Consider the following 27,370-nt stretch of genomic DNA (forward strand, 5'->3'; position numbering starts at 1 on the left):
ACACGCCTCCTGCTCACAGTAAAACCTGCCCCTGTACATCTTGAGGCCCAATGGGCACAACATACACTCTTTTCCCTCAGTCCTCGGATTCTCTTCCAGGAGATCTGCAATTCAACACTGAATTGTGCAGTTTCCCCTGCTGCACTATCAGTCTCACTCCTTGAAAAGACCGGAAGGGTTAGCAGCAGTCAGGACTGTCTGCTAGTAGTTGTGGTGGGGCAGGGAAGGAGGGGGGGACTGTACAAGTCAAATGCAGGGTAGTGCAATAGGCAGGCCTTGGCATGGATGACCCTGGGCTCTAGACAACCTCAAGAAATCTGCAGATTTTGGACGCTGGATTGATTGCCACATCTGGCACTCCCTCCCCCTCCTTCCCATCTCTGCAACAGAAGCATGAGAAGCAAAATTTGGATTTGGTAACCAATTTATTGCTTGGCTTAAGCTTTTAAACTCTAACCCAACTTGCAGGGTAGTTGCCAATAGTATTATATTTGCCCCATTTCCATTACAGAGAAGTACCGTGTGGCACAGCAGCTGCCCCCTTTGGCAAGTTACCCCTGGTCAGGTAGCAGAAGATCCCGAAGTCAGACACAGAGGCAAACTGGTGTTCAATCAGCAGAGTGCCCCACCTCACATTATCATAACTCTCCATGCAAGAGTGGGAAATAAGAAAATTAAATGGAAACCAAAAACAGAACAAAAATTGGCAGTAGGGCTTCATTTTAAAAGCAAAAATAGCCAAGGCTGTATTCTGCACCAGCTCTCCGACAAAAGCTGCACAAATGCTACTAAATGCTTAGAGGCTCTTTCTAATTTCAAAAACTATGACCAAGTGACTGCCTAGGGCCAGGGAGATAGGATAATTATAGGTAGATTTTTCAAATTATCTAAGTGACACAGGATTCTAAGTCACTTCTGAAAATGGGTCTTTCAAGCCCTTTTGAAAATGTTACCCTATGTCTCTATATTCATCTCCAAATAAAGTGAAACTTACCGCATACATATCTATGAACAACATACAGTGTTTGAGTTTCTGGATGAAGCACTAGTAATTGACAGTGGCAGTTGCAGTCTTCAGGATGTAAATACCCAGTTCTTATGTAATTATAAAAAGTGAACAATAATTTTCAACATAGCTGAATATGAGTGGCAAGTAAAATGCTCCCTGTATCTACCTGCCCCTATAAGGGCCACTTCTAAGATGCAAGTCCCTGCCTTACACTTCAAAATATCCCTGGGGTTTCCAGTACTGTACAATTTCATTCAGACTTTAAAGACCAACCTTCTACTTGACAACTGATTTTTGCTAGCTCCTTGGGTGGTCTCTTAAGACAGGACATCGTAGAGTGTAAAAGCCTAGTGGGATCCATCAGGATGAAAGATGCTATTTACCCATAATTTCTAATTATCCATCCCTATGAAATGTAAACAAAACTGAAAATGCTCAGCAGAAGTTTGCAGAATGCTGCCCGGGCTACACATGCATATTAATACCACATGAAATAATCACAGATTCAGAAGAATGATGTACTGTAGATGTGAATGTAGTGACTGGAATTAACTGCAGAAAACTGACAGCATCGGCACTAACAGAACTGGCATTCCCTAAAACGCCAGCAGCAATTCATTGTGGACGTGCATAAGAGATGGCATTTAATTGCACTACTCCAAAATCTATTGCCATGGCTGACCAGAGAGAAGAGGTGGCCATTTCTTTTTGATTTGTTGGAAGTGCTCTAGAACAGAGGTGGGCAAACTACGGCCCGCGGGCCACATCTGGCCCACGGGACCCTCCTGCCTGCCCCCTGAGTTCCTGGCCTGGGAGGCTACCCCCAACCCCTCCCCCGCTTTTTCCCCACCCCCGCAGCCTCAGCTCACTGCGCCGCCGGCGCAATGCTCTGGGCAGCGGGGCTCTTGCTGCATGGTGGTGTGGCTGGCTCCAGCTGGGCAGCACGGCTGCCTGTCCTGGTGCTCTGGGCAGTGCGGTTGTAGCGCTGCCAGCCACCGGTGCTCCAGGCAGCATGGTAAGGAGGCAGGGAAGGTTGGATAGAGGGAAGGGGAGTTTGGGGTGGTGGTCGGGGTGGACAGAGGGCGGGGAACAGGGGGGTTGAATGGGGGCGGGGGTCCTGGGGGCGGTCAGGGGCAGCGATCCGGGGGGGGCAATCAGGAATGAGAGGAGGGGTTGGATGGGGCGGTGGGGGGTAGTCAGGGAACAGGGAGTCTGGAGGTAGTCAGGGAACAGGGAGAAGGGGGGTTGTATGGGGTAGGAGTCCTGGGGGGGCAGTCAGGGGACAGGGAGGGTTGGATGCAGCAGGAGTCCCCGGGGGGCCATCGGGGGTGAGAAGCAGGGGGGTTGGATGGGGGAGGTCCGGGCCACACCTGGCTGTTTGGGGAGGGACAGCCTCCCCTAACCGGCCCTCCATACAATTTCAGAAACCTGATGAGGCCCTTGGGCCAAAAAGTTTGCCTGCCTGTTTTAGAAGCAATAAAATCTAAAAGGTCCAGGTGGCATTTCAATGAGCGTGATGCAACAGTTAGAGCAGTCACCAAGAGCTGGATTCTTGGTTCAACATCTGGCGTCATCATTTACATTGGGAAAGACTCTTAACATCTGTCTCTCAGTTTACTCAGTGTAAAATAGATACAATACTGCACACCTACCTCAGGGTCAGGGAGGGAGGGAGGGATTATGAATTGTTTGGGCAGCCTCCAGTCATGCATGATACTAAATTACCTTCTATCTTCATTGTCTTTAATGAGTGTTGAAGGCACTCAGCAGCTACACATGAACGACCCCAAGGATAAATATTATTAGAAAGACAGTCTAAGCAATTCCTCACCGCCTTTTTCTGTGCAGCTCTGGATGTTAACTATAGGAGAGGCCAAGCAGTGTTGAGGCCAGGGCCCATTTCCAAGGCAATGGCTGAAGTGTCCCGACACTGGCTATGCAACCCACAACAGTGTGTCATATCTTAGCCACTTTAAAACTGATGCCAGAAAGCACAAAGTGGGATGGCTCCTTTTATGGGCATGAAGGGGAAAAGGAGAAGAGATTAAATCACAACTGAAAAATAGCACCCCAAGAGCAACAGGGAAACATCAATGTTGTTTGTGTTCTAGCACATACCACAGTGCACTGACCACGGAACTTCATTTACTCTGTAATTTACTACTTGTGAAAAGAGTGGGATTGAGCACATGGGAAAACAAAGCCCTCTCTTTTCTCACAGCCCAGAGACAATATGGCAATCCAAGCTTCCTCACACTGCTCCAGCAGCCTTAATCTTGTTCTGAAAGGACAACTTCTTTGGCTGAGAGAGGGTTCACTCTCACTACATTCAGTTCTTGGCTGCTCTGTTGATACTGCTGATTCACCTCACATAGCTACCAAGAGCCACCAGATGATAACCGCCGTATAATACCAACAACCTGGGCTTGGTTCAGTATGGAAAGCTAAATGCACTACCTCCTGTTACCATGCCTTGAGCCCTCCAGTTCCTACTCCGTGTCTTAGTTTTTAATAGTACAGTGTGACAATCTGCTTTTCTCCTTCCTCCCCAAACAGCTGACACATATATACACTTGGTGATTCTTTATCTGGTGCCTTTGCTGCCTGTCGCCGTTATTATATAGCCAGCCTTGATGCTGGGTTACTGGAACAGCCTGGGCAATCCCTCACTTTTCCTGAGAACTCTTTCCCCTCCAGAGTCCACCATGACCTAGGTGGGAAAGCAGCTGGGGCTAGGGACACCAAACTGAGTTCTCTTCAGCCTCCTCTAGTTCCCTCCTCAGAGGTCTACTAACCCTTTTTCAGTTAGCCCCCCTCTCCGGGCAAGTCTATCCAGGTCTTCTGTCTGCCCTCCAACTGCCTTACCATTCCCAGGTCTCCCACTCTTGAGACCCACTCTCCCACTATCACCTTGGTCTGTCCTCCGCTGAAGCTCTGCCCCCTCTGATGATGTCAAGGCTGGTGATGTCACCAGCCTCAGCAGTTCTTCCACAGTGTATTGATAGAGTATGTCTAGTGTGAAATTCAATTACTCCTGTTCTGTAATCCTCTTGATGATACAGCAATTGGTACGTTACTGCCAGTTTGTTAATTAGTAGTTCAGTTTGAGAGACAATGTGCTAAAAAATAAGCTGGTTTGCAAGACAGGCAAATAACCATCCCTTTCCATTTATTACACTATCACCATCTCTCCTGCTAACACAACTCCTGCATTTAATCCATCACCAGAAAGTTGAGAAATAGATACAGAAGACTGGATACCATCATGAATCTGCCATTCGGTGTCTGCCCTACTCATCCCAGTGTATTTTGAGCAATACCTCCTAGACGGAGGGACTACCACTAGAGCTGTGCAAAAGAAAGGACTTTTTTTCCCCAAGCCATTGTGCAAAAGACATGTAAGTTATAGGCAGTTTCACATGGAAAAATTAATATTCCCTGTTTTTCACATCAAATCACACAAAAATTAGTTTTGTACAACAGGAAGCCAACAAAAAGGGGTGACCCATCTGTACATATGCAAACATATAGTATTTATTTTTGTTAGCATTTCTCACCTTCCCATATCTGTGACCATTTTTCAGTCTTACTTCTCTGTATTTGCACAGTGCAGATTCCCTCTGCTTGCTGTCCCATTTCTCATCCTCAGATTTCATCATTAGGTTTTGCCTCAAACTCTCCTGAATGCAAAGCCAATTATGCTAGGGCTCAAGCCAATGCATTTGACCATTACAGTGTTCAAGTGGGTTTAAAATATGGGAAAGGAAGTTCACCCGTTCTAGTATCCTTAGTCATTTCACAAATGATATTGTATAAAAGGGAAGAATGGGAAATAACCTGCCTTGTTTCTGCCATGAAAATGCAAGAAGAGTATGAGTTTGAGAATCATTCAACACTCACAATCCCAGCTGTAGCCAATGGGAATGGTAGGTGAACTCAGCACCCCTGAACCAGGACCTAAGTTTTATTTAAACTAACAGGATGATTTCAGGATAGCAAGATTTTTTTTTAAGCTTCATTGTAAAGTGTCACCTGTTTTTACTTCTGTGCTGTACATTTGATTAAACCATTCAGTCAAGCTTTCCCGGTTTGTACATCTAAACTAATCTAATCTAGTCATTCAGGAAGCAAAATTATGGTCGTGTACCTAATATAAATCCATTCTCAACTGTCAATTGGACAATGAATGATACAAAAATTTTAGATCTAGTCATGAAAGTCATGAACGAAATTTAATAGCTTGCCTAGCTCATCATTTCATCTCCATAGAAGGGTCAGTGGTGTGAACATAACTAAGCCATGCAATGGCCATTTTTTTTTTAGCCCCTTAAATGCTGGATGTACAATACCACTTTGTGCGCAAACATTCCATCCTTGTGAATGGATGTTCAAAATGGAAGAAAAAGTGCTGGGACATAGGCATATTCTACCAACAGTAAAGAATTTTGTGAGTGCTGGGGGTGGTTAGTCTCATTTTACTTACAAACCTTGAAACAATACTGACTGCAGAACTTGCTGCACAGTTCAGTTATCACAATTAGTTCCGCCTGATCTAACTCCTAATGACTTCCATGGGAATTGGGTCGGACCCTAAAAGCCTGTGGCTTCAAAAAGGTGACAATCTGATTTTCCCGAACTATGCAATTTTTTTCTAATCAGCTGAATTTTTTTCATTTTAGTGCCTCTGCTCACTCCGTGTCCAGGTCAGATGGCTGAGGTGAGTATCCTGACAAACTAGCTTTACGGCTCTAGAACTGATGTCTCTAGGAATATATTACGGTTAATAGTATAAACATTAATTATGCCTCCCAACTGTGAGGAAGCTGGCTCAGATCATCTGTTCCATTTGGGCCTCTCTCTGTATTTTTAACATAAAGGAAACTTTGCCATCTTGGTTTATAGAGCACCATTCCTCCAGTAGATCCAGATTCCGAGGTTCTTTTCAGAGTAAACAATGGAAAACATGAGAGTGGCACATTCACTGACAGTCTTTACAGAGAGGCTAGTGAAAGAATGTGGATGGAGACCGAACCACTGTTCCAGATTAGCACTGAGGCATTTTTATGGGCCATGTGGGGAAGTCTGTGATGCTGATGTCTAGTAATAGAAAGCTTCAGTACACAGAGTTGTCATGCCTGTTCTTCTCATGAGCCCCAATTTACTCTGCTTCTCTCCTTCTCACCCACAAACAGCCCTAATTCTCTCTCTTTTTCAGTAATGCAAGTTTGTTTACAATGCTGCAAAGATACTAGTTTTAGTCTGAATTCTGGAAAAGTTCCAATAGTAGCAAAACCCTTAAATGAATTTCCTGCAAGTTTAAAATACTTGAAACCTTTAAAGATGCAGTAAATGGTTTTCTCCTGAAGGAATAAAAAAGCACTTAGCTTTTAAAATTTGACATAATCTTTACTTCGCTATAAAAATCAAGTATACAGCACTGTAACAGAGTATCTTAGAACAGCAACACATGGAAACCGCTAAAGACCTCCCCCACACCCACCCCCTTTTTTACCCTAATGCACGCACATAGCCACAGCGGTACAAACTGAGATGCCGAAAATGCTAGAAACGAAAACCAGACTATTAAAGCCCTTGCCCCCTTTTTCATTATTTCTTAGCATTTTGCTATGTCCTAGTCATGCAATTCTCTTTGTAGGCATTTCTTTTGGCTTTATATAAAGCTGAAGGGTCAATTACACCTCCATTTATATGGAATGCCCGGGTCCTTTTCATGGTGCTCTGCAAATCCATTGGCACTGAACCCACATTGTAAGTAATCAACATTAGTTCAGCTCATGCCTTTGTAGTAATTAAAGATACCAGGCTGGAAGTTTTGAGAGCACCATTCTAAGCAATGAGCTCTAAGTGCTGCTCTGTCCCTGTACTTTGACCCTCTTAAAGAGATCATTCTATGAAGAGAGTGTTGGTGCCCATTATTTTCTTGTCTGAAACTATGGTTACCTTAGATAAATGAGTTGCTGTGTGTATTTCTTGTTCCATCAATATCCTGTGCAGCCATACAAGGCCAGCTGTGAAAGAAAAAGCGGCATGGAAATGGAGTTTGAGGGAGGAGAGGAGGCTGTGGGTGAAGAGGGCTGTCGAGAAACAAAGAAATGCTTTTCATCAGTAACAGGTTCAAGTTGCCTCTGGACATTGACACTCACTGAAGTGGCACCTCCATTGCCTTGGGTGTAATGCAAAGTAGTGTCTGTGGGGGCTGCACACCTGCACCCTCTACTGGAGGCAAGCATTCCACCCCTCAGTCTATCTAAGGAAGTGCAGCTGTTTACCTTCCTCACCATAGGCTCTTCCACAGAGCCTCTTTTACAGTTTTGCATCTAGTGTTAGGTGTTACATTTAAGGAAAACGTTTCTGTTTCCAGTCAATTACAGAACTTTGAGCCTTCACAGGCTTGTATCTCACTGAGACCATTCTGATTGGTGAACCCCTAAAAGGCACAGACTGAGACTCTAGAGGGCTGGGACCCCATATAGGGCCCATAATGGCTGCTGTCAGCACTCACAATCACTCACACAGGCTAAACTATCTGCCCCGATTTCTCCTTGGGTACCCAATTCCAAGCAGGGCTCAAGTGCACGGTCTGTGATATCTTTGTCCTCTGAGAACAGGACCAAGAAACCCATGAACCTTCCATCCTGGCTACACTTCACCCAGAGGCCTGGAGAATAGCACCAAAAGCTAATTCCATAGACCCGTGGGCCTGCCACCTCCACATTCACCTGTGACATCATTTTACCTCCCGACACAAGGAATCCATTCTTGTACCCACCCCAACACACGACATTGACACCATATCATAGAGCCATCAGATCTCAGAGCAGACTTCTTGTGAAGAAAAAGCAAAAGAGAAAACCCCACTGTGGTACCCAGGACACACCTAATAAAAGGAAGAAAACAGACACTTTTCCCAAGATGATCCTCTGGAACAGACCTCTCTGGTGCACCCGGACGCAGCAAAGGGTTCAATGCTGCTAGAGGGTGCATGTGTGCTGCGGACACCAGGAAGCACCAGTCTCACAACTGAAAACATACAGAGGTCCTGCGATGGGCAGCACTTACTGGTGGTGCCGCACAGGGGCTTGGTAGTTGGGTCACAATTCAGTCCCATCTCTAACATCCCCTGCCAGTGGTCACTCCCGGGACTGTGACAATCTCCTTTCTGGTAGTATGTGACTCGGCCTTCCAGACACATTGCCAGTTGAGTCAGCCCCCTTCCAGGGGTTAACAGAATGCAACAAAATATGTATCTAATTTTTCCACAAACAAAAGTCTTCAGCTCACATCCAGGCCTCTGTGGGCTGCACGCCCTTGCCTTGGGGTTTACAATGTTTCTATCCCCCCTTATCTCCAGGGAGAAGGGGTTTGTATCCTTTCGCAGGAAAGGGGTTGGTAAGGGAGCCTAGGCCTTCCTCCTCCACTGGGTTCCAGCCCAGGAGCCTATGACAGGTAGCAATATCAAACACCAAGGAGTGCTTCAGGGCTGTCTCTCTGGGCCACTCCCTACCACTGGCCCTCCCAATCCAAAAGCCTCAGAAATGGTTCACCAGAAGATGGAGTGAATGGTTCCCTAGTCCTAGGGAAAGATTAGTCCTGCCTCTACGGCCTGCGATAGCACTGTTTGCAGCCCCCTCTCCCCTGCAGCCAGGGCTCCAGCTATGCCCTTGCTCAGGAGTGCCCAACATAGATCTCTCCTCCTATCCTGCCTGCTTCCCTTCTGAGCTGTCTGGCTATCGATATTTTAAGGTCCTCCTCCAGCTGCAGCAAGCTCTGCAGATATAATGGGGAGGAGTCACTTGGGCCCAGAATGCTCCTTAAAGCCTATCCCAGTGTGTGGTTTATATATCCCATTACAGGCCTTCTAACAGCAGCAGCTTATCAGCCTGAAGAATTTATTGCAGCAGCCCTTTGTAGAGTGACTTAGGGAGTTCAATGCCTACTTTAGACAAGCTGATCATTTTCAATAAGTTTCTTAAAAAGTTTGTTTAAAGTGAGCTAAATCTCTCAACTTGATGCACTCAGTACCCTTCCCAACCTACCAGAAGAACCATTTACATTTGCCACATATACAGAGGGACAGGAACCTTTCCTGTGGTTACACACTCCTAATGCAACATAAAAGACCTAAGATTTATACCTTTATTTCTCTTGAAGACCTTACAATGTGTTTATTAGCCCCCTACTCAGAAACAGTTTAATGAGGCAGAAAAAAAATTAAATTCAGAGACAATGAAAATCATCAATGAAGCAAACAGTTTGCAAGATAAATTTTAAAAACTGGGTATAGTAAAGAAAAGGAAGAATTATATTGAACTCAAAGCACATGAAAGTGTACAAATATTCCCAAAAACTTTATTTATAGAAATGTATTCAAATGCAGCATTTGAAAACGAGAGAGAGAGAGAGAGAGAGAGAGAGAGAGAGAGACTGGAATGCTGATCAAGTTAGAGAACCTCATGTTCAGTTACATTTTCTTTGATTAACTAGCACCATTAAGTCACAAACCACAAACTAAATCATAATTATTTCTAGACATGTAAAAAACTCCACCATTATAAAATGCAATACTCTAGACTTGAAAATTTTTCAAACATTTGTATTAAAAACTGGATCTGAAATAACTACTTGTAAGAGATGAAAGTAGTTCAAAAATGGAGTTTTCATATCTACTATGATGGCCCAAGGTAAATCATCCATAAAAGCAGGTTGTTCCTAAGTCTGTTTATTCTGATCAAGGAAAAGCATCTACAAAATCAGCTTTTCACAGCCGTTTGCAAATCAAGCAGGTAAGAAAAATTTAGTGCGCTATACATACACACCATACAGTACGTACTAGACTGGTCTTATAAAATAACATTGTCTTAGTCTATAAATATACTAATTGGACTACAAAATATCTGAGCGTTTAGTCAAGCTATCTTTCTGCCTCACACAGCCACTACATCAGACTGAAACGCATCGGTTTGTACCGCAGTCTATCAGCATGAATACAATTACTAAAAGATCCAAAAAATTTACCATAAGACTGACTGATTTAGTGTTCTAATTTCCCCCTCACGTTTAACTGTAATATTAGCATTTACTTATCTGTTTCTAGTGACAGTCACACAACCTTAACATTTCTGGATTGTGTTCAAACTATTTATGAAAGTGCTGAAAGTGCAATCAAAGAAGAGAAGTTTATATCCATTCATCCAGTACACCTACCTGAGGGACAAATTTTCAGAAGGCTGTGTGCAAAAAAGCATGCATACATTTGCGCATGCTCAAAACACATGCGTGTATTTCTGCCAACTTGTTCCCTAATATTTCTGGCTAAGGGAAGGATGTTTCTGTCACAGGATTTCTTTAGCAAGACTATAATACAGATGGTTGGAATTCATAAATACTTTTGATCCAGTGTGCTCCTTATGTATTAAAACTACTGTGATAATATGGTGGAAGAACACCATTTTGTTTATAAATTGTAACTTGCAGTGTCCAAATACTGCCCTGGAATATAGAGGAACCAAACCTATACTCTCAAACTTTTTCAAGCAATGTCCAGTTTACAGTAGCACACTTCATTTATCAATTAATTAAAGATAATTTAGCAAATGTGTTCAAATGCATAATAAAATAACCTAGCAAATTATTTTCTACTCCAGAACATCTAGAAATGTCTTCTGATGAAAATAAAACTGTATTAAAATCTGTTTCAAGCAATATTTTGTACTTTAATGTACAAGAATTGAAAACCCAAAAGGTGAACTCCAGCCCTTCCACCAATACAGATCTTGTGTCAATACACAAATTAAAATTTCTCTCTCTCCTCAACATTCCCCTTTAAAATGGTCTCCTGCGACATGCATCATAATAATTAGTGCCATTAAAAACTGAAAACATGCCCCTTTTGACAAAATGAACAAACTTTTCTAGAGGACACATGGGCTTCCTGGAATGCATGTTATGCTCCCGGCAAAATGAGGTCTGGAATGTGACATCAAACCCATTATACAGGATGCGGATAAAGTGTTCTCTGGGTTTTTTCCCATCCTGCCACAACTCAAAGACTAATCTGGCTGCAAATCTTGGAAACCTGGCTTCTGTAATGCCCAAGGCACTGAGAACAGGTGACAAGGTGACATCATGAGCTGAGTAAAGGACAAATAATTCTTCTTTCTTGCCATCTGCAATGCGCTGCATCCGGTTAACAGTCTGATTAAGGAGAGGATGAACAGCCAGTAGTGCATACCAGAAATAAAGTTTCTTTTCCTGTCTCTCTCTCTCATCCTCTAACTGATGTGTCTTAATTACCTTAAAGTGTTCAATGTCAATGCAGCCATTTTTAGTGCAAGGGAAACTGACATTGTGGCAAAAATGGCACAACATAGAATCTATTGGGTTAGAAGCTCTTAACTGCCTAGTGGGAATGCCAACTATTTTTGCCATATCCACATATGTTCTCTCCAAATGGCTGTTTTTCACCCTTAAGCTATACTGACGGCGTTGCTCCTCTTCTAGGTAATGGTTTCTCATTGGGCAATCACAGCTCCAAGAACAAAAGATAGTGCTCCACTGATGTTTTATGTTAATTTTCTTCCAATCAAAATCTGGAAGGAAGGTATATAGAAGTGCTAGCCCACTCTGCAGGGTTCGACTTTTTCCTGTTGTCTCCAAGTAGAGATGCTTTGCTGTCCATTCACTTGATAGCAGTTTATGTTTCTTTATATAAATTTCCCGTAATAGCTGTCCATTATGTAAGTGCTGTACAACACCTAGGAGAGATTTAAAAAATCCTGTTACCAGTGTTCGGATAAACGGGTTATAGGAAATGTCTAGAAGTGACAATTAGCAATTTTCTAACGTGTGCACAAATTAGTTAAAAAAAAAAATGTCGATCTTACCCAGGAACCAAATTTCACTTAAGCTTGGCTATTGTCCTGGAAGATTTCACAAAGTATACAAATATATTTATTTCTAAATCTGAAATATAGGTTAGCTCTGTATACTCTTCAGTGCAGAAACAGCCAGTTCTATAACTTTTTATAATAAAGCAGCTCATTCATGAGTAGTACTGGATACAGAACTTTAAAATAATAGAACAGGAAAGCCAGTCTGATGATCTATGAAAAATACTATGTAGTTTATAAAATGGATCCATATTCAGAGATTAACTCAGTTTCCAGGACAAATCTGTTAACACAGTGCAGCTTGCACAGATAAACAGCCATACAGTTTCAGAACAGCTCTTAAGAAGTGCATACCACAAACCCAGAATGGGTTAGGGGCGTGTAAGCCGGTGTGCAGACTCTCAAACTAGGGAAAGGAAATCAAGTTCCAAGGACCGGCCTCTTCACATTCTTTCTTCAGAACTTGCTTTATTTCCAAACCAAAATTCAAAGCCCACACAAATCAGCTCATACTACAGGATAACACCCTCCACATCTCAGGCCTTTACAGCTTCAGACAGCTGGGAAGGGAGAAGTCCCACCTTTCCTCTACAGTAAGTTCCTTTGCAATAGACTCCCTTTTCCCTTTATAACCTGTCCAGCACAGCCACGTAACGGGCAAGAACTCAGTTACCTTTTCCATGCCAAAGCATCTTAACATGTCACAAGGAGCATCAGTCCTGGATACTATCCGACCCATACAGCTGATGTACGAGTCCTGGGATGGGGTAAAGTTAGATTTAAGACTGATGTATAGGTTACCTGCTGCATGGCAGAAATCCTGGGATAGCTTTGCAGATTCCTCAGGATGGGTGGTATTGCAGGGGCTGAGGCCAGTCTCGCTCAGTGACTGATGCCCATGAGGAGGAGGATTCTTTTGATTTGACTCTGGAATTTATTGTTATGGTGACAGCCACAGGGCCACCCCAGATGATTTCACAAATCTAGGTGGCCACAATATGGATCTAGTGCTAGGAATGGGATGGAGAAGTTATGATTACACTCTCAGCATGGACTGGCCATTGTTTCAATGATCCACTCCAAGGTGGATGTTGAGATCTGACAGGCTCCAGAAGGTTGAGGGAATTTACTGTGTTATGACTGACCATTATCAAAAATCTGATCAGTCGAGACACTATAGCTGGTGCTTCCTCAATACAGAAGTGAGGCAACTGTTGGCATTCTCCACAGAGGCTCCTCGACTCTACAATGTGTTTATCACCCTCTTTGGCCAGAACCCAGATTTCTCTTTCCAGATATTTTGCAAAGAACTCCATTATTCACAGGCATTTGGGGAAGAGAGAGAATGGCTGCTGCTAATTAAGGTATAATGATGTTATGGGGCAGGAATGAAGAATGTGCAGGTGGTCCACAATGTATTCCTGGGCAAATTTTGTGCCACTGTGTAATGCAGAATTTTGAATAAATTAATATTGTGCATGCAGAATTTCCTTTTTTCCCCATAGAAATGGGCTGCAGAGATGTTAGCTGCCACTAGGAACCACTGGACCTGGCAGAGCTGAGCTCCCAAACAGAAGACAAGGCTGGGGGAAGGGGGAGGGAACTGGAGGATTCCCAGCAGTTGCAGTTCCCAGCATGCCCTGAAGGAAAGAGGCAGCAGCACACAGGAAACTCTGTGCAAGCCTGGGACCCAGCATCAGGCTGTTTCTCCCTCTGGATCCCTGGGCTCTGGGAAGGCAGGGTCTGTGTCTGATGATCTGGAGTGGGGAGATGCAGCTGGCCACTGGGGAGTGGAGTAGGGCTAGGGGTTGAGTGTTGAGGGCTGGGGGGGAGGTAGGGGGCACAGCTGGCCTCGGGGGGGGGGGGGGGAGAGGAGATGTGAGTGCCTTGGCTAGGGCAGGGCCCATGGCTGGGCTCTGGGGGAAAGGGGGTATGCGAGTGTGTAACCCCCTGGCTGGGCTCGGGCCAGGGCAGAGAAGCAGAAACTGCGTTGTCATAGGGGTTTCTTTAACTCTCTACTCCTGGGGGAATTTTTGTGCATCTGTATTGTTACCGAAAAACTTACTGACAGGTATTTTGAAATAAATTAACAAAATAATTGAAACTGGCGTGATTATGTAGAGTTATTTTGACAAATAAAATTTGCAGAATTTTGCAATACTGTGCACAGAATTTTTAATTTTTTGGCACCGAATTCCCCCCAGAGTAACAGTGGATATGAATGGTTCAGTATTGTTTTAAATATTGTAAAGGGGGTCCAGAGCACAGAGGAGCGTGCTGATAGTGTGTTTTTTAAAAAGCAAAATAAATCCATATACTAAGATAAGAAATCTAACAACAACAAAATTAATTCCTTGCTCACAACCACATTTCAACCCAATTGTGTTATGACTCCTTTTCCTAGGTTTACAGATAGTGATTTTTGTTTGTTTTATAAGGGTTTTTGTTAATTTTGGAGGAAAATATTTGGACAGCAAATAAAAATAAATGAACAAACAGGGATTGTAGCTTATACACAACAGGTGCTATACGTTGATCAGAATTGATAATACATATAAAATACACAAATACATTTGAGGACCGAGTCCATCAAGTTTTCATATATCATGTGATAATGACATTTCATTTTTATTACAATATTGAGGGTAATGTATCTGGTTGACCTAAACTGTAACATGGTTTTACAAACAGGAAACGCATGATGGTGCAATATAAAGGTTTTATTAGAATAAATGAGGGACAGAATGTTACTCATGCGGAGTGAAGCCATGATAGAGTTAAGCAAATAATCCCCATTTGCTACCAAATAAAAGCTATATACTGCATAAAGCCATGGTGTGTCCTATACATGTCATATTTTAGAGCCAAGCTAGTTCAGGAATGTTTTAGAATTTTTAAATTGTTTATTGCAATTTCCTTTTAATCCCATCATCTGTAAAGCTCGACTCCCTTAATATCAATTTAATCCAACTGAACAGAACTCAGAGAAAGAAAGAAAAACAAACTCGTACATTAAAAGCCCCTCATACAATCTAAAATAGCGTTTTCATTTCCTTATCAACAAGTGCCACAATTTGACATCTTCTCTCTCAGGATCTCCCTGGGCTAGAAGCAGTAACTTCATCACAGGGGAAAACTGGCAATTAAATCTTGCCAATCATTTCTAAATTTGATGGATCGTAAGATATTGAACTGTAAGCCTACCACAAACTCGGCATTAATTATTCTTCCTGGATGTTGAACTAATGTACATTTTTAGGGGATGCAGAGAGGAATTCCATGTTTGGGAGAGAAGGGAAAAGGAAATAATGTTGATTCTTTTTTAAGGGCAACCGTTTGCCGTTCTGAGGTTTAACATGTTAGAACTAGTCCCAACAGTGATGCATTAGTAGGCTGCATGTAGGTCTGAGACACTATCATGACTGTGTGTGGTATATGAAGCTTTTTACATGGCCATATCCCATCTACACTGGAATTGGAAACAAAGTTAGCTGGTAGAATAATTTTTCAACATGGTTCTACTTAATACACACTGAATTCCTATCTAAACAGGGTGATAGAGCCCTGGAAATGGACTATGTTTTGTTGGAGACCAAGAAGAAGGTAAATAAACGTGTCACAGGACCTTACCTGTCTGTGTAAGTTCTCCCATTTCACACAAAGAATGACTGGGGAAACGAGGCAGGCTGCTCAGGGTACCATCCATTTGGGCTTCAGAACCTTGGGACATATGCCTAACAAAAGCTTCAAGCTGAGGGTGAGATGGCTTCCTGAAGAGGTAAATCAAAACATGAACACTCCCGTAAGTGCATGCTCAGAAAAAATAGCTCAGAAAAGTGAAGAGTTCTAATTATGTCAGTTCACCCAATCTCATGATAAGGGGATATTTCTTTCAAGAAAACATCTGCTCCTGGTCAGGGCTTTCCTTAAAAAAAAAATCCTGCCACATAGCTGTGCACGAATATTAAAGAACTGGTGAAGACAAAATATAGGACTTTAATGTGTCCGAATGTCCAACAAGAATATCAAAAATTCAATAAAAGTTAATTTGATCTGGGGTCAAATTCTTCAGTTTAGTAACTTTTGTGGTTACTTGCACCAATATCATTATAATAATATTGGGAAAAATCCCTTGTGTGGAGGGATTTTTTTTTTCAGAACCAGAAAAACTACTCCATTTCAACAGCATGGTCTGTAGCCACACAACCTTGGTTTGTGATTTTTGTCAGGTCTGATAATCTAAACAAGGCTGACTGGGTCAGAATTTGGATGGGAGATCTTCAGGGAATTCTTAGGTACTATAGTGCAGGAAGTGCTCTTGGCACTGTAGTAAATCATGCTTTTCTCTGAGTCCAAATTACATTTCTACTCGGATTCTTAAAGGGCGCTGTGCCATTGCTGGAACTGTCTTTAAATGAGAAGTAAAAGCAACCTCCTAACTTCTCCTGACCATTAAAAACACCCTGGTGCTTTTTGTAAGAGTAGAAGGATTAACCCACATGACCTGGCCAAATTAATAGATAATTCATGGGTAACTACCCACCTGCAAATTCACCTTCAGCTTTAATTGAATAAGATACTCCTTGTACCAAATAGTATAGTGTTGGTCTATAACTACCCACCTTGCAAGAGTGCTTTTAAAAAACTATCCTTGTACATACTTTACATGACCTTACAGCTAAATTTTCATTTATATTGTAGTAGCACTCAAAAAGCCCTTTGTGCAAGGCACGGTACAGTCACATGAGAAGACATGCATCCTAATACTTTTGATTATGGATGAGGCCAAAACAAACCAAACAGTGTCATAGTAAGACTGAGGGGAAATATTCACAGAATGCTCAGTATTTTACCCAAGCAGGCAAACAGACAATGAACATCAAATATTCTCCATAATCTCTCTAATCTCTAATTAGATTAATAATTTAATCTAGCAGCAGAGTGTGAGAGAGAGTTATTTCATATAAATTGTCAGTGTTAATGGCAATATCTAAATTACGTATTCACAATTTAATAGAGTGACAAAGTAATTTTTTATGATCAAATATCCCTGCAAAGATACCCTGATGCCCTGATTTATATACATGGAGTATGTATTGCACTACTACTAAAACTTTCCATTTCCAAGCCTTTCAAAGTGCTTTACCACCATTAATGAAACATTCATCAATTTTCCCCAAGACAAGTATTTTCATTTTACAGACAGAAAAACTGAGCAGCACAAAGCTTAAGTAAGTTGCTCCTGGACATGCAGTCATAACACGGACAAGGATCAATATTTAAACAAACATTGTTTCAACAAATAATTTCAGTCATGTGGAAAGTAAATATTTGGCTTCCCTGCTACTACAAACAAGAAACATATCTCTAGCTCTGAAATAGTCAGGCCATGGCTGTTACTCCATTTCAACCTTTTGCAATGTCCCAGGATATAGGGCACACCTAGGAACTTGCAGTGCCACTAAAATCTCTGATGCTTTGAAGCTTCCAAGGTGTCTTTGGCACTGTGGCATGTAACTAAATGGACAGCTGTATGAGAATGAAACGGAGGGGCAGCAGTATGGAGCAAGGAGGTTGATAGATCCTGGCCTTTCCTTCTCATCAGGGAAGGTGGCTGTAACAGAAAGATGGGGTGTAACTTTCGGATGGGGTTAACCATCAGGAGGAGATGGCTACTCCATAGCTGTTCCTTTGGCCTTTCACTAAGACAGCTGGGGAAGCAGTGTTTATTTTAAGAAATTAAAAAACAAATACACATGCAGTAAAAGTAACTGACTGCAAACATTCTCTTATCATACAAGTGTCATGGATACAACTGTCATGGATATAAGCAAAAAGTATCTGAAATTACACAACAGTTCAAATTAATGGAAGATGTGTCTAAATCCCCTAAACTGCTTTGAAAATCTCAACCAAGGTGTTATTCCATACCACAATATGAACTCTTACATTATTGCTGTTGGTGGGTTACTGAAGGAGGTATTTGAAGATTAAGCAAGATAATAATAATAAAAAAAAATTAGAGGAGAGAAGCAAAGGAACAGACTGATTTTTCTGTGTATGGGTGGGAACTTAAAACTCCCAAAAGTGCAAGTTCAAATTCCATGACAGGACTATATCACATATGTACATGTTAAGTCATATATTTACCGCATGCAGAAATAATATATGAAACACACACCTAAGCTTTGAAAATCATAACAATGGTGTGTTTGTGTTCTCATATTCCATTACATACAAGATACACTTCTAAAAGGCTCTACTTTTTCATCTAGTCCAGTGTCATTGCATTTCGCCCCATTCCCTCCATCCAACTCCTACCTCCCATTCCTATCCCAACTATTCCAGCTCTAGGCAGCTCACTTAATGGAAATCCAAGTCTGTTGACATCTCTTCAATATGGCTTTTAGCTATCAATGAGATATAGCCACCCATTTCTTAATATTGCTTAGAAACAATTAATTCGACTGGGATTTTGGTTTTAAGCAGAACTGACTTTGACTTTATAAAGAGAAATTCTTAAAGGGTCTCTAATACTTTTATGGAGAAGTTTATATAGAACTATTGAAAAAAAAGAGCGAGAAAGACACACCCCTACACCCTCCTGACTTTTGCCACAGCAATATACCAAACTGATATGAAAACTCGTGTCTACGAACATTATGCTTTTCTCTGAAAGTTATCTGAGCCACTAGAGGGTGCCACAACGCCATCTGAATAAAAGCATTCCAAAACAAGAAATCTGGCGTCAGATTTTTCTCAATATAAAGGCAACAGTGCTCACATGGGATCTTCCTAGATGCGTTGTTCCAAGGGAGCAGATGTCTTTTGTTAACAAGAATGGATCTAGCATGAAAATACACTAATTGCATTAGCTCTCAGGCAAACAAGTTCCCTCAACTGGGATCAAAATGCCCCTTTCTTTTTTGCTTGCAGTTTTAAATCGATTCCCAAAACCACTGTGTGTATTATATTTTTCTTTATACAGGGATTAGAAAAAAGTTGTTTGTACATTACTGTAACTATGTAAGTGGAAAATCATTAAGGAATGACAAATTGTGAGAAAAGAAGAGCATAAAGAAAAAAAAGTTTAAATTTTACAGTATTAATACAGGTTTCAGAGTAGCAGCCGTGTTAGTCTGTATCCGCAAAAAGAACAGGAGTACTTGTGGAACCTTAGAGACTAAAATTTATTTGAGCATAAGCTTTTGTTAGCTACAGCTCACTTCATCAGATGCATGTACAGTCTGGAAGGAAAACAAATTTATAGGATTTTGGCAAATTCAATGCTGTTTCCAGATTTTGGAAATTTTTATGTACGTCAAATGAAGTGCAATGTTAGGAAAGTACAGGCCATAAAAAGTGTCATTTCTAGATCACTTTAGGTTTCCTGTTATACCAACTTTGGCCATGTACCACAGAGCTTAATGCTGTTCTAAACATGGAACTTGCACTAAACTTTTTATAGATTTATTTATTTGACATGTCTCAGGAACAAGAAGCTAAAATGAAAAATACATTTAAAGAAAATTATTTTGTACGTAATCCTTCTGCCGACAGGTTTGTACAAAATTTGAAGGCTAGATCACCACCACAATTTTGGGGGGGGTGGGGGGCGGGGAGGGGTACGTGAACCAAAAAAAAAAACAACCTAAAACTTGTGGTCTTTTAATAAACTTTAGCCTGCGTAAACCGCCATTTGTAATTTTCTCCCAGCAATGCTTCCCTTTAATGAAATTTCTAACTCTTTCGTTAAGCTCTTCAAACAACATAATAGTGAGACAATTGCAAGAGCTGCTCTATTACTTGCGCTGCTGCTTCTGTTATATCACCTGTAATTCTAGTGGACTAAAACCTTCAATGGTGAAACTGTTAGGAATTATTTGACAGAAACCACATAGCAGATAATATCTCTCAAATCATTGTTATTACTGGTACAATGCACAGAATACTAGGACAGAACAAGTAATATCCAGGACTTAATAGCAACCTTTGCATGTCAATGAATTACAATACATGAAACAGATATATTAGGTTATTTAATTTTTAAGTTTTTTTTTTTAAAACATACAAGCATACACCCACAGAAATCATTAGAGAAGCTTACTTGATTGGATTTCCTATTCTGAAAGCTGGATTTCAGACCTGGAAAGCTTTCTGGTTGCTTCCTATAATTTCAGAGAAGTGGAGAAGCAATCCAGACATAATGGAGATTTTTTGCCAAAATGGGACATTTCAGACTAAAATGTGTTTCTGCCTTCTATTCTTATTGTAAAACTCCAGCATGAAAGAAACACAAAAAAATATTCTAGTGGTTTTACTGTGGTAAGTTTCTATATAAGAGTAAACAGAATTCTGCAAGTAGTGTTGAAAAGCAATCCTTGCAATAGTATTTAAACTGGATAGTTGACAAATTCCTTTTTCCCAAAGATTTTTTTATTTAGATTATCAATCTTACTGTTGAATCAGCCAATTTACAGATGCCACAGGAGATGGAGTATCTAGGCAACACTGCTAAGACTGCTTGGACTGCTTCTGAGCAGGAAGCAAAGAAAATGACTCAGTTGTGTAGTTGAAAAGATTAAACCCTCAGAGAAATTTGTAAAATTTAATTTCCATAACATCACAGAAGACTCAAAGTGCAATAAAAGGGACTCATTGTGTAATTTGACTGACTTCTTTATTATTGTATCAGAGCATTACAAACAGCAGTTGAGGAATCAGGAGTTAATATACCAGCTATTTCAAATCAATCCAGTCCAAAATTTGTTTTTAAATTGTCAGCAAGTACATTGTGAGATTCATCAGCTGTTATCTAACTTTATCTGATCATGGACATCTATTTTCTAGTTATTAGTTCAATGACTTATTTGTAGGTTTGATTTTTTAATTATGTTTTTATTGCTGTAAAATAAAAACAAAATACAAGAATTTATTTCCCTTTAACAATAACACGTGCTTGCTTTTTTCATGTTACTTCCTGTTATCAATGCACTATACTACACTTGTGTTAGATACAGATCTATATTGGGATAAAAAACCATTTGCCAGTTTCATTTTCTGGCTTTCATGCATTAGCACCAATGTGGAAGAATGTTTAAATCCAAACAAACATTTTTTTTAAAAAAGTCATTAAAAGTATTTATATTAGATCTTTTAGAATCCTTTTTAGAAAAAAATAAATGTATGCCAAAATTATGACACCATTCCATTCATGTTATATTGCTATTGCTATGCACTAAGAAAAGTATATTGTGGAACTACATAAAAAGGAACCATATATACACCAATGCCAAAAACTTAACTGACTCATCGTGAAATGAAATTGTCCTTCTTTCTGTTGGGTTAGATGTAAAAATCTGGAGATATTTTAGCTGGTTTGATGAGAAATGAACCATAACTTCCATTTTGTGGTTTAAATTATTAACTAGTTGGATACCTCTGAACTTGTACAGCACACTGGGAAATCCCTATTTCTGGTATCTGTTTAAAAAAAATTCCTAAACTGCAATAAATACAGAACCAAGAGGAGCCATATTGTAGAATTTGGGTCCAGTTTGCCATGGAGTACACAGTGGGGGGAGGAGACACACACACAAACACATGGTTTTAGGTATATACATGTTTTTCCCACATGCATGAAATGTGATTTATGCACAAAATGTCTTGTTAAGTCCTCAACAAACTGGACATACATTCTGCAGCAAGGCCCCTTGCTTTTGTGACACTCTGAGGAAGCAGCTTGGAAATTCTGCTGCAGTTATTTAAAATTTTTTTAAATGGAGGTTTTTACTGACTCTGGGAACTCAAATCAGTACATGGAAATTGTCAGGGAATAGCTGGAACTTTTGCCACTGAGAAAGGTATTGCTCTTGGTACACCAGAAGGCCGGGGAGGTCATTCAGGATCATACAGTAAACTCATTAAGCTGGATGTGTTCATTCAAATGCAGAGCATAAAAACAGATCAACTCAAGACTTCAGTGTTAAAACAGGGAGATGGAGATGGACAGTTCATGCATCTCAGACCCACTGTTTGAGGCTGACTCAGGAAAACAACACTGTCAATGCATCCAATTTACATCTGGAAGATTTTCTTCACAACCATCATGGTTAGAACCTTTTTTTGATTAATAATTCAGATCACATTCTGTGGCACAACTGTATTCTTGCTATAAGTAGGCTGCATATTTTAAAATATTATTTTACCACACAATGTGGATTAAACTGAATAGAAAATTTTTTGTTTTGTTTTCTTTCCAATCATCATGACTACTTATGACATTTGACAAACCACTATGCTCCATATGTCTGTTTTAGTGAGGTTAAAAAAAAAAAAAAAAAAAAAAGAAGAGATACTGGAATCCACAAGTCATTTGAGATTAAATTTCCACGAAAACTACAGGGTCAAACTAAGTAATAAAATGATGGAGTACAGCATTTATTAGTGAAACTGACATTAAAATCTTATCTTGACAAGAAAATATATGTTTATTTTTTAATAATTTAAGTATTTGTAAAAAATCATAAATAGAATAAATAATGTAGCTTCCCCCAACATGCAAGATGCTAAAGACAAACAGAAGACAAGCTGTCAGACCATGATTAAAGGAAAACTGCGCTGTAATATGATATTTATTATGTCCAATTATTCAGTCAGATGTTTTAAAATGTGTCTTAAATATAGCAAGAAGGAAAAGTTAAATGAATAGTTAATAAAATAGGAAGCTGCCAATTTGATAGATTAAAGATGTACACAAGAACGCAGTGGGGTGCACCCTCTCTGTTAAATCTTTCTCTGGCAAGGTGCTGTGTTCACAGAACAGGAATCTGTGCTCTGAAAGACATCTGCACACCTCAGGAGAGAATCTGTGGAAGTATGTGGGGATACCCAGGAAAAGGGATTCCTCGCCTCCACTTGTCCACAGGAAAGTGGAACTTGCTGAAAGAATGTGAGCAAATTTCCCATTCTGTGTACTGATTGGAATTACTGAAGTCAGGCTAGAGCCAGTCAGACGCGCTCCAGAAGATGAGAAGTGGACAGGCTTTCTCATCCTATGAACACCGAGCATCAGAATCCAGATCACACCACTGGTTTACTTGGTGAGATAGAAACACAATAGCAGGCACTATCTGAGATCTCCCTCAATAGCTCCTACTGATTTGTCAAGCTTTTGTTCACACATGGCTCAGATCCTTCTCCCTCTCACTCCTGAGGGGAATTGTGCCACAATTAATAAACCGTGGATATTTTTAATATTTTGCGCAGAAAAAAGCATCTGCTGGAAATTTATTGCAGTTCCTCCTTTTGCCCAGGAGAGGGCGCTGTGATAAAACAGAGCAGCCTCAACAGAAAATAACTTTGGCTGGAAAGTTGCTGCAGTTCTGCTTTTTGTCCACCAGAGGGTGCTGTGGTGATAAAACAGAGCAGAAGCTCCAGGCCAGCTAGGGAAGATAAAGAACCTACCTTCTATACAGTGCCTGTCAGCCAGGTCAGGAGACAGGGGCTATGGGGAGACAGACAGCATGGGGCTGATGGGAGGGGTCAGACAGGGGCTCACAGGGGCTCGTTGGGGAGGACAGACTGGGGATGGTGCTGAATGGGAGTAAAGGTGAAAGGCCACAGGGGGAAAGAGGTGCAGGGCCACATAGTGATGGGGGAGGGGGTACAGGGCCACACTGGGACAGGAGGTGGCTGAGTGGGGGCACAGACACACATGGGGACAGCAGGAGAGGGTGCGGGTCCACATAGGGACAGGGTTATTGAATGGAGACAGGGAGAGAGGGTGAAGGGCCACATAGGGATGGCGGGAGTGGGCGTCTGAGTGGGAGTGAAAGGACACATGTGAACAGGGGGTGCAAGGACACAGTGGTGTGGGGACACATGGGGATAGGGGCAGATGTGCCTGACTAAAAGGGAGAGGCTAGGGGTCAGGCAGGATCTTTATGGGGGAAGCTCCTTAATAATCCCTCCCCACCCCTCAAAACACCTGTTCCATACATTTCCCACCTATACCCAACAACCCTCCAATTTCCCACCCAGGCTCTTTCCCAGAAATTACTTCCCTCTCCCTCAGCTCCTCTGTTACCCCAAAACTCCCCTAAGCCTTTGCACTGCTTCTGAGGGGTGTGGGAAATAGATTCTGTGCTGTAGTTTAAAATGAATTATCACAGTTCTGTGTTAATATGCATAATAAGGAATCCATTTTTCAAAAAAAAAAAAAATCCTGAATCTTTTTTGTTGTCTGTATTGTTACAGACATACTTGCTGACAGGTATTTTGAAATAAATGACCCAAAATAACTGAAACTGGCGTGAATATTGTGTTATTTTGACAAATAAAATATGCAAATTTGAAAATATTTTTTGTTGCTGAATTCCCCCAGAAGTATGCCTTTAAACGAGGGGTTCTCAAACTTTATTGCACCACAACCTACTTTGGACAATGAAAATTACTACATGCCCTCAGGAGGGGAGACAGAAGCCTGAGCCAGCCCAAGCCCCAGGTGGAGGGTGCGGGGGGGTAGGGAGGGGGCAAAGCTGAAGTCCAAGGGCTTCAGTCCCAGGCAGGAGGCCTGTAACGTAACCCCAGTGCCCAGGGCTGAACACCTCAGGCTCTGGTCCCAGGTCCCAGCAAGTCTAAGCCAACCACTTTGGGGTCCCAACCCACAGTTTGAGAACCGCTGCTTTACACCATCTTATTGTATTTATATTTTAATATATTCTGGCTCACGGTTATACTGAAACTAAATCCAGTTTTTCTAATGCTTACTGAGTTCAGGTGATTTTATAACTCCACAAGGGAATCACATACATTTTTATGCAAACCTGGTGTCAATTTCTGAGCAGTCAAATAACTACAGATTGAGGGAATGGATTATTTCCCTCTTTGGAAGACAAATGAATGGCCAGAGATATAGGATTAATATATTATCCTAATCTGCACAAAGAGCTTTGAACAGAAACACAATACAGTTTAGCCGTATTTACTCACTAAACTGCAGCAACTTTCACTTTCTTAGGACAAACTCTCACGTCACTGGGCACGACTCCCCCAAAATTAGTACTTTTCAGCTTTTGTGAGCCTGTAACTATTTTTGTAGAAGTACTACACTTTCTAGCCATGCCATATGCTTCTGCCATGTGGTTTATAGGATGGTAAGTGGGTCAGTCTCTAAATAGGATTTAGTATAATTCTTGACAGCCTCTGCACCTTATTTTGAGAGGACTCAGCTGTTATTTTTTCTGTTAAATTCTCCCAACACTGCACTACCCTGGTGACAGCAATGGAGCATGAATGTAACCAGGACACAGGGACTATTACAGGCCTTCTAGCACTGGTGGGAGTACAGCAGCCTTAACGACCACAGACCAAATTCCCTGCTACTGTAAGCAGATACAGGCCTTCTGAAGTAAATGGCATTGCACCCACTTGTGTACAAGACGTACCCAAAACTCAAATATTGTTACTTAACTTAGTCACATCAATATCTCACAAGCACTTGCCAATTAAACCAGCAAGCTATTAAACTGGAACATGCTTCTGTAATGGTTTTAATCCCTTCTGATTAAATTTTTCTAAATACAATTTTCTAAATACAACTGATGTTCTCTATTTTTTTATGCATTTGACATATGATCATCATCAAGTATTTGTTACAGAGGGAGGAAAAACGTGACCAAATAGTTACTTTGTTCTTAAAAAATGGAAAAATTTGGATCAAAAGCATAAAAAATAATTTGTCTCATGGAGAAAAATGTGTTTTTAAGTTCCCTCTGGAAATTTGCACTCTGAATGTTGAAAATAGTAAAAAATGTTAACTGAAGTTACAGACAGAAGAAATCTCCAAAGAATTTCATCCATTTTTCTTCTATTCCATATTTTATGTACATGCCACAATCCGTAATTCAGAAAGCCCAAGCAAAGCTATTTTACATATCTATTAAAAGTCCATCAGGCTGCAGCATAATCTATGTAATTAATGAATTTAATCAGCAGAATACTAAAATCAAACAATGAATGGACTGAATCTGAATGGCATACTTATCAGAAAGTAAAGTCCAAGCAGTTTAAACAAATTGAAATATTAGACACCTCTGATTAATTATTCAATAGCAACAAACCTACAGTTCAAAAAAGTGCCAGTTATATATCTTTTAATATTCTGACTACAAATTTGCCATTAAAAGCCAATATAAAGTCATAAAGGAAATCAAGGCTGACAGGCAAAGACACTATACATCCTCCTGATATTGAAACAATATACCATCCAAAATGATGGCAGCAAAATTAAAATGCCAGTGTTTTTACCTAAGGGATCCACCTCTGCCAAGACTTGAAATTATGGCACATGCACCTCAAGCTGTCCCCTTCACTGAATGCTGCACTCTTCTGGCAGGCAGGGTTTTAATTTACAAGAGGATTGTTCTCAGAGAGACAGTGTTTCAGTTTTAGATAAGTTCTCATTTTCAGTGGCAATGAAAGGTGGTCGATACACAGATCTGAAGACTGACATTCTATTAATCCACAAATTAACAACAGGCATGGGCAAGTTTCCTCAGACTGCCATGCCTTCCACCTTGCCTTAGTGGGACCAGAGGTAAGAGGACTCTTGAATTATAAAGCCATTAACTCTCTGACCTGGCCATTCTGCTGAGAATGCCAGCAGGGTTACCAGTCACTTAAATTTTATGGGTAGTTTTCATGATACAAATTCCTTTCTACTACAATACATATGGAGATCCCAGGCAGAATCAAATAGCTGTCAAACAGTAACTATTTTCAGTTATTACTGACCTACACCCTTTTCCTACAATTTGATGCATAGTAAAGAACCCTTACATCCATACAGAATCCTGCTAGCACAAAGGGGCTCCACAGAGTAGACTAATTTATATCAGTGATTTAAATCACTGAATTAAATTATGATTTAAATCAGCAAGCAGAAAACCTTGATTTATATAATTAACTTTAATCATGCTTTGCTTTTGCACTTTATATTTTCCTGAAGAAAGCTTGATTTGCATTGAACCATTAAAACACACTGATTCACAACTAAGCATAACCTTTACATTAAATTTGGTGTTTCTTTTTGCTAATCAGGAAGATATACAACATCTTCACTCATTTATTTAGGAAACTATATAGCTTAACTTGTACTTAGATTTTCAATTTTACTTTTTTATGTCAGAAAATGGTGAATGGTACATGTCATTTACAAGATTATTCATTTTTTACTTGTGATTTGTGTCAAGCTCCATTTGGATGGAAATTCAAATGCAATTAAAAATGGACAAAAACATTTAATATATTTTTACTAAATAAAACTAAATTAAAGAAGTGACATTAAACTGTTTATCAAGCCCTGTTTTGGACTGAAAACTGATTTATTAAACCAAGGAAGTATTATGTGTAGTTGGTTAATTGAACTATTGTTTCTGGTCCCGCTGTC

General features: G+C 40.6%; 1 protein-coding gene across 2 annotated transcripts in view; it reads right to left on the bottom strand.

The window, feature by feature from the left end:
* Nucleotides 1-9,148: 9,148 nt before the first annotated feature.
* PXYLP1 (2-phosphoxylose phosphatase 1) overlaps nucleotides 9,149-27,370 on the bottom strand; it is a 105,348-nt gene continuing 87,126 nt past the window's right edge. For both annotated transcript variants that reach the window (XM_038416683.2, XM_038416684.2), the window contains 2 exons: nucleotides 15,550-15,689; nucleotides 9,149-11,784 (listed from right to left, as the gene is read on the bottom strand). In XM_038416683.2, the coding sequence (XP_038272611.1) occupies nucleotides 10,853-11,784; nucleotides 15,550-15,689 (1,072 nt within the window). In that variant the 3' untranslated portion in view covers nucleotides 9,149-10,852. The remainder of the gene's footprint in view (nucleotides 11,785-15,549; nucleotides 15,690-27,370) is intronic.

Source organism: Dermochelys coriacea, chromosome 9 (genome assembly GCF_009764565.3).
Source record: "Dermochelys coriacea isolate rDerCor1 chromosome 9, rDerCor1.pri.v4, whole genome shotgun sequence".
Lineage (NCBI taxonomy): Eukaryota > Metazoa > Chordata > Testudines > Dermochelyidae > Dermochelys > Dermochelys coriacea.